An 8,890-nucleotide genomic window follows, 5' to 3' on the forward strand; every position below is an offset into this window, starting at 1 on the left:
TATAAAGTGGTATTGGAAGAAAATTTTTAAAAATGGTAGGATGTAAAATGGTTCAGCCACTGCGGAAAACATTTTGGCACTTCCTCAAAAAGTTAAATACAGAAATACCCTATGACCAGCGATACCATTCCTACATACACACTCACCAAATTGAAAACCTGTATTTAAATACATGTACATGTGTTCACAGTGGTACTATTCACAATAGTCAAAAGGTAGAAACAACCTAAATGTCCAACAATGGATAAATGGATAAACAAATTGTTTATCAAACATACATATACATACAATGCAATATTATACAGCCATAAAAAGGAAGGAAAAGCTGACACAAGCTACAATGTGGGTGAACCACAAAACATTATGCTAAGTAAAAGTCAGGTACAAAAGGTCACAGACTGTAAGGTTCCATTTATATAAAATATTCGGAATAGGTAAATCCACAGAGACAGAATGCAGATTGGTGGTTGCCTAGGCCTGAGAGTTTAATGGGTACAGAAATTCTTTTTCACGTGATGAAAATGTTTTAGAATTAGATGGAGGTGGTGGTTGTACAATATTTTGAATGTATTAAATGCCACTAAATTGTTCATATTCAAAATAGTTTGGTTAATTTTTATTTTGTGAATTTGTCCTCGAATTTAAAAATTATAAGAACACAAAATAAAGTTTTCCTCTAAACCTGGTATGATAATAATTCTGATTACGATTATTCTTCCCTTCTTTACCCTGAAGCTCTCTCTTAACCTGGATGCTAATAAAAGGTTAATAGATTACAGAAGAGGTAAAAATGTCAATGGCAGAAGAAAAATAGTGGACCTGGAAAATACACAAACTACAAATCAGTTAAAAAGTTTATTGTATCCCTTTTCAGGGTAAATGAAAGGGGCGGCCTCTAAAGGCTTAAAAGGACAAGAGCAATGGACTTCACAAGGCCCCAGTTGTTCTGATTTTCATTCCTAAATATGTCAAAAAGACAGTTTTAATATATATATTGTTAACGATCTGAATCTTCCTATGATAATACATGGACCATATATATAATATACATAATGTATATATTGGCAAATTATATTAGTGCCCAGGTATGAATTATTAATATAAAGAGTACCTTGGAAAATATTAAAGCTCCCATTTTAAACCAAAAATTTAATAGTAATGGTAAATTATATATTTGGTTGACTTCTGCAGCAATGATACTAACTAATATGAACAGGCACATTCTTTGGATTGTATCTGTTCAACAACAACAAAAAAATTTGTAATTTCTTTCCCCAGTTGTGACTACCAAAGCAGTTATCTTCAAAAAGGAATGGTTGAAAATTGTTATAATTATAAATTTAAAATTCTGTTAAATTTAGCAACATACAGGTTTCAAAAATAAGTATGTGTTTTTTATACATTCTGGAAGAAACCAGTTCTACTTATGTCTTTCATTCATGTACCTACCTTTAGAATATTCTTACTTGTTTCAAAATGCTCCACCAACAAATTATGCTATGGAAGTTATAATTTCTACTTAGCATAGAAGTAGATGTTTTAAAAATATATTTATAGTAAAATTTATACAATAATTTGAGTCGTATTTATCAAACTAGAAAGCAGTTTACAAAACACTTAAATGGAACACAAAACAGGTATTCAGGTGGGCACATTTTAAAATACACTTTACATTAACTTGCTAGCAACATTTTTAAGAGGCAGACTAAGTCACGTATAGGAGTCATTTCATTCAGATATACTGGCTATGTGGGTAATACTTTTACAAAAAAAATATCAGAACATTTCTAGAAACAGAATATTTACTCTACACATTAAAGATAAATGTATTAGGTTATTCCACTCTGCGAATGTTTATCTTTTAGATTTAAAAAAAAAAATACACATATTTGGTGGTGATTTTTCTCCTTTCTCATATAGCCACAAAGATTCACAGTGAGTCTTCACAGTTTGAAATACAGATATTTTCAAACTTTTATGGTACTCACGGCATTTAATAGAAATTCATGCCTCCAGCGAGATTACCTTAAGCAATCTAATCGCGGCCACCCAGCACGTCCTACTCTGCTCTTCTTCTGCACAGAGCATTTTCAGGTCTCTCTGCCCTCCCGCTTTGTTAGGCTAGAAGGCCACAGCACATTGTTTATCGTTAATGCATATCTTGAAGGTAACACCTGTTGAAATAAAAGCCACTAAAATTCTCCTATATATAAGAGAAAGCTGTCTCTTTTTAAGAGAAGTTAAAAGAAACTCAAGCTTACCTAAGAGACTGAGGCTTGCTTTATTCATCTATCAAAATATTAAGCCTGTACCTTAAAGCAGAATCCATAGTTAGTCGGTGCTCCGTGTTTTTTTTTGCCTGCCAGTGACACATAAATATCACTATTGCCAAATTCACTGAAAAACTGCAAATGCCGTGGTTCCTGAAAAACATATAGGTGTGAGTGTCAAAATGGATACATGTTTTTGCACTTTTTCTATTTCCATTATATCACACCATTTATACCTTGGGCAAAAAAATTATTCCAAACAGAATTTCAGTAGGATGTTACAAAAATAAAAGGAAAGAAAAACTAAGTCACTATATCCTTAAATAACCAGGAACTGGATATAATTTTAATGAATTTGGGAAATGGCAGTGTGTTTGTAATTTAACTTCCAATAATATAAATATATAAATTCCTATTTTCAACTTCCTATTCCCTTTAACCACTATTTTCAAGGTATCTAAAAGAGAGAAAAGGTAGCAAAGAAAGGCTTTGGGAAATGTTTTCCTCATCCACATTTCAAATAATGATAGTTCGACAAAGGGAAGAAGGTTAGTTTGAGCTTCTGTAGCAGTTACAGAAGAAAAAGGAGAAAGAGACGATGATTTCTGCTTCTTCAGACACAATATCATCCCTCACGTTTGTGTACTGCAGAACACACCACAGGAAGTAAAGAGATAGGCTACAGGACTCTCTTGCTTTACAAAAAGAAGGAAGCTGTACAGATAAGTTCAAGGGAAATTAGCTGCCAGCAGAATGTTTCTGATTTTCAAGGCAAAGTGGAACCACGAACAGCTATTTCTTCTCCGGGAAATCCATGAGATTTCGAGCTGGTCATGGGAAATCACTGGGTCATATTATTCTGTGATAGGTTAATAACTTGGAGAAGTGCTTAATTCTGAGGTTGAATGTATAATCAAACTGGCCAAAATGCATTTGTTCTCTGAAACCTTACTACTAGTAGTGTGGTCTCAGATCAGCAACATCTGCATCACCTGGGAGCTTGTTAGAGATGCAAAATCTCAGGGCCCACCCCAGACCTACTGAATCAGTATCTGCATTTTAACAAGATCCCAGGTGATTTACATGCACTAAAATTTGAAAAGCAGTGCTCTAAAAAACAAAAACAAACAAACAAAAACAACCCACAGAACATTCAGCAAAATGAGCAACCTTATTCAAATCCAAAATAATTTCATTGTCATTTCCCAGTAAGCTATTCCATCTCTGATGACAGGTAGAGCAAGAGTTTCTCTATAGGTCACTGTTTTTAAGCATTTTAATCTCTTGAATAACTGCAGTTTCTAACTCCATTGGAGGATAAGGCAGAAAAGTAAAATGTTAAAAAAAAAAAAAAAAAGTCTTAGACAAGGGAGGAGGAAGGAGAAAGGTACTCCTATTGCCATGGCTTTTAAAACCATATTTCTTGATAGAAACTAATTTGCTAGTCAAAACGTCTGATTTCTATGAAGATGGAATAAAACCCTCCCTGTCCGCTAATGCTGTAGAAGTCAAATAGCTGAGTCATTCAAATATGACTATCAGGCAGCTCAAGAAACACTGGAAGGCAAGAAAAAGCATGAAGATGTTTTTCTCTTGATTAATTTCTGTTCCACTACTGCAGCCATATGAGGCTTAAGGCACTGTAAGACCACAAGACTGAGCTGGACAGTTAGCAAAATCTAAACATGCACATGTGTACGGAAGAGGGAGATGGAGAGGAGGGTACATAGAGGTCTCTCTGTAAATATAACTCCTAGCCGCATTTCCAAGGCTTGCAGCAGTGGTTAACTAACTCCCCTACAGCCTTTACATCTTTATATCTTTAGAAAGTAAAATCAATCAAGACCTCCTCAGAGAAAAGGACAGGAAATAGCTTCCTTGCCATGTAGAAATGCCATATTAGACATTAGATGATCTACATAATTTGTATCAAGGTCATAATCATTGACAGCATCTAAATTTTTTTTGGAGGGGGATCTTAAAATCATTTTCATGTATACACTATGGATCATGAGCTCATTAGGCACAGGCTAGAGAAGAGGAATATTATGTATTCATGAATAGCAAAGTCAGACTCTATGTTGAGAACTAAGGTCTGGCCTGAGAATAGAGATCTGATGCTTACAGTTTTGCCTGGCCCAGGGGAAGACCATTGCAAGGATGAGAGCATTGATCCAGTCGAACGAAGGAAGAAGGGCTGTTTTGTTACATGATGTGGGAGGGAGAGGAAGTGAAGGATGAAGTAAAAATATAATGGGCAGTGGATTTTAATGAGAAACCTGTTTAAAAAGTAAGAATTTGAGAGTGAAAGCGACATTATCATATCTTCCAGTGAAGAATCACTAGAATGAGATAAATATGACTTATTGGAGTTAGAAGCCATTTTTCTCTGATGTTAAAAGTAAAAAGATGTTCTAGCACGCATTTGATTAAAAAATACTTTGTATATTATTTAATACATTAGGAACACTAGCAAAAGAGCAATCTCATTAAAATGGTTCAGAACATGTCTGAAATCTTAATGGCAAAAATGAATTAATATTCATCGTAACATTATTTATGACATAAAAATTTGAAAACTGGTTTAAATGTTGAAGAAAGATTAGTTAAATCCATGTGCATGACAGACTACTAGTAGCCACATAGTATACACTCAAAAATACAAGATCTCTGTAAGGCGACGCATTACTAAATTAGTAGAGCTCCATTCCATGAAGCGTTACACTGCAAGAAAATACACACATACAAGCAACAAAGAAAAACTGTATATGAGGGAAAGGAGGAAGCTATACAAGAATAGTTGGAGAAAATATGGGAAAGGGTCAAGTATGACTCCTTTGCAGCTCCACATCTCCTGTCAGGACCATTACCCAAGTATCTGGTCTCCATCATTAGCTGTGTTCTGGGCATTTCCATGTGGATGTTTCATCCTCAATACAACATATCTAGAACTAAGATCCTTATTTGGATTCCAAGAGAATAACCTTCCAGCAAACCTCTTATTCTTGTTTATTTTTTATATCATTTTCTACATATTTTCTTTTATCTTTCTCTAAGAATATATTTTTTTCAGAATATTACGGGCGTACAAACACTTTGGTTACATTTATTGCCTTTGCACTGCCCGAGTCAGAGCTACAAGCGTGCCCATCCCCCAGAGAGTGTGCACCGCACCCATGAGGTGTGAATTTACCCGTCCCTTCATCCCCTCCCACCTGCCCGACACCCGATGAATGTTACTTCCATATGTACACATAAGCGTTGATCAATTAATATCAATTTAATGGTGAGTACATGTGGTGCTTGTTCTTCCATTCTTGTGATAGTAAGAACATTTTTAATTGCTCCTTATTCTCTCATATCAGTCAGTCATCAAAATCTGGCAATAAGCCATTTAATCTTGCAGCCATTCCTTTCTTCTCTCCTCCACTGCTCATCCTAGGTTAGACCCCATCACCCGTACCTGGATTACTGAAATGATCATCTAATTAGCACCTGTACCTATAATCAATTTCTCTCCCTCCTACCCTCCCTCCCTCTCTCTCTTCCTCTCTCTGTGTCTCTCTCTCCCTCTCTCCCCCTATTCTCTCTCTGCCTCCCTTGCTCTCTTCCCTTCAATCTCTTTTTCTTTCTCTCCTTCGCATTTCAAGCTCCCTATGGCCACACTAATCTTCTTAAGACACTCTTTTGATCATTTCACTCCCTTGTTCAAAATTTTTCAGTGGCTTTCTGTCGTAGGCTGGATGGTAGCTCTCTGAAAGATATGCACATGCACTAACCCCTGGAAACTTCAAATGTAACCTTATTCAGAAAAAGGGTCACTGCAGATATAATTAAGGATCTCAAGATGAGATCATCCTAGATTATCCAGGTGAGCCTTAAATCCAATGACAAGTGTCCTTATAAGAGACACAAAGAGAGAAAGAGGAAAAGGCCAGGTGAAGACAAAGGCAGAGATTTGTTAGTCAAGCCAAGGGACATCGGGAGCCATGACTAATCAAGACAGAAAATCCTACTGAAAATTTTAAAAATAAAATAATGAGAACGGTAAAGAAATAGTCAAAGAAATAATGGATGAGCATTTCTAGTATAAAAGAAAAATACGAGTTTGCAGATTGAATGTGTGTGCTGAGAATCAAGCAAAATTTAGCAGACTATATTTCAACACACCTAGAAATATGGCAGGGAAACTACTGCATACCAATGATTATAAGAATATTTGAAAAATAGCTAGAGAGAAATGACAGTTTACCCATAAAGAAACAACAGCATTATCACTGATAATAGATGCACGAAAATGGAATAACAATAGCCTCCCATAAAAACTCACAGAAGTATTTTTACTTGAAAGGTATCAATGCATTGCATAAAATCTCAACACTTTTAAACCACAGACTAGATGGCATAATGGACATAGACTAGACACAGAGAAACCAAGACTACATAGTGCTGAGCACTGTGGAATACACAGTGTATTCTGAGTGATTATGGACGTGCATATGGACTTCCACACAGGTGTACCTAGGGAACCGCGTGCATACGTATATATACAAGCATGCAGGTAAACACATCCATCCATCCCTGATCAAAACATCATAACTTCCTCTAGAAATGTATAATCTAAGTAAGGAGACAAAATAACACACACAAAAAATGACTAAAGAGCAATAAAGGATTCAGCTGAGTGTTATTAACTGTTCTGTTGATGTTGATCAACGAATAGACAAGATCAGTCATATGACCTGGGGTAAAAAGAAAAGGTGTAAACTATGTTGGGCCTCAAAATCTGCAGCCTAGGATGAAGAAAAAGAAGTAAATTCTTGGTAGGGAAAAATGAGTAATATATGTGGTACTGAAATAAGAGCGTGTAGATTCCATCAAAGATACATGTTAAAACTAGTGTGCAATAAAGCTGAATACTGTTTAAACACCTTATGGCAAATGTTTGGGATCCAAAAAAAAAGACCAACACTTGACATCGAGTAATAAGAAATAAATACAACTAAGCAAAGCATGTTTTAACTTACAGCTAATATATCACACATAACACATCACTGATACTTCAATTTACCTTTGATGTCCCCTTTGTAGAAAAATATAAACCAGATCTTCTTAGAAGGAAGTAAATTTTTTTCCAAGACTTTTTTCCCTGTTCTTTTGCATGTAAGAAGCCATGAATTTCAGGATATGTGCTTGAACTCAGAAACATCTGGAAGAAATAGATACTCTCATACCATTATTGAATCGATGATATTGTAGCCTTATACTAATCATGTTCAGATTTCAAACATAAAGACATAAAATCAAATAGCATCAATACCATTTATATACCATTACAGAAATCACTATATACATATATATATATACACATACATACACACACAACAGGAAATAAATCAGAGAGTCTTTCGAAAACCTGAGACAGGTTAAAAATGAAAATATGCTCTCAAAATATATATTCTAAGTGATCAGTACTTAACCAAATACCAAAATTATAATATAAGCTACTAGCTTGTCATCTATAGAGTTAAGTCCTGATACACTTTCATCCTTTTCCACGAGTTCCCTGAAGTTACAGGTTTACTACCAACTTCCTTATGGTGTAAGTAAGACCACAATCCTGACTTCAACTGTGAAGTAGGAAGCTGAGCCAAGTTCACCTCCTTGATGAGGGTAGAGCAAACAATCCATTCTTTGTCATCTGTGGTTCTCAGTTGTGGGTGGATACAGCAGGTCATGTTTTCCAAAGAGAACCGCAACAAAATCTTCTATCCCACATGCTCCTCGGCAACATGATCTTGCCACCGAAACATGAAGAGGTGGAGTCTGTTTCTCAACCTCTTTGAATCTGGGCAAGGCTCTCAGTGCTTTGACCAATAGAATCTGCCAGTTCTAGGCGTAGTCCTTAACTAGCCTGGTGCCTTCTGCCACTGGCTCTTGGAAGCCAGTTTTCAAGTAAGAAATGTGACTACCCTGAGACCAGCATAGGTGAGAAGCCCAATGCAACTGGAAAAGCCCTGGAGGATGACACACTACGTGGAGACAGAGAGAAAGAGGCTCCAAGGAGTATCAAGGTGCATGCAGCAGTGACAAAGCCATCTTAGAAGGACATAATTAGTGCCCAGCCACTGGGCCAGTGTGCCTCAGAGATGACCCACCCAGCTAAACTCTTCCCAAATTCCTGTCCCACAAAATTGCTGGAAAATTGTGAGTGGCCATTTTAAGCCATGGAGGTATGGAATAGTTTGTTACACAGTAATAATTGAGACAGTGACCATGTGTTGGTCAAGAAAAAGAGAATCGAAAGGAATGGCTCTCCCTGAGTGGCTGTGCTCAGTGCCCTTAACACAACAGTGGAAATGCATTAGTGTATCATGAAAAGAAGAAACCAGACATCTTTATGAACAAACAAATGCAAAAGGGAAAACTGAAAGTAAGAGAAATTATTAACTAAAACAATGTAACATTTCAAAAGGCTACTAATGCTGAGAGTAGATATTTATGTTTTTTAAAATAGATTACGAAAAAATTCTTAATTTAATGAGCCACAGATAACAATTAATTGACATGCAAAACAGGCAAGTAGGTTTTTTTAGTTTGAGTGCTTTCCAAGTTATTAA

The 8,890-nt window shown here is 36.0% G+C and overlaps 1 protein-coding gene across 3 annotated transcripts in view; it reads right to left on the minus strand.

The window, feature by feature from the left end:
- GRB14 (growth factor receptor-bound protein 14) overlaps positions 1-8,890 on the minus strand; it is a 132,124-nt gene that overhangs the window by 13,416 nt on the left and 109,818 nt on the right. For all 3 annotated transcript variants that reach the window (XM_012655827.1, XM_012655828.1, XM_012655829.1), the window contains exons 5-7: positions 7,342-7,479; positions 2,313-2,423; positions 2,026-2,121 (exon numbers count right to left, since the gene is read on the minus strand). In XM_012655827.1, the coding sequence (XP_012511281.1) occupies positions 2,026-2,121; positions 2,313-2,423; positions 7,342-7,479 (345 nt within the window). The remainder of the gene's footprint in view (positions 1-2,025; positions 2,122-2,312; positions 2,424-7,341; positions 7,480-8,890) is intronic.

The sequence above is a fragment of the Propithecus coquereli genome, unplaced genomic scaffold (assembly GCF_000956105.1).
Source record: "Propithecus coquereli isolate 6110/MARCELLA unplaced genomic scaffold, Pcoq_1.0 Scaffold49, whole genome shotgun sequence".
In the NCBI taxonomy this organism is placed as follows: Eukaryota; Metazoa; Chordata; class Mammalia; order Primates; family Indriidae; genus Propithecus; species Propithecus coquereli.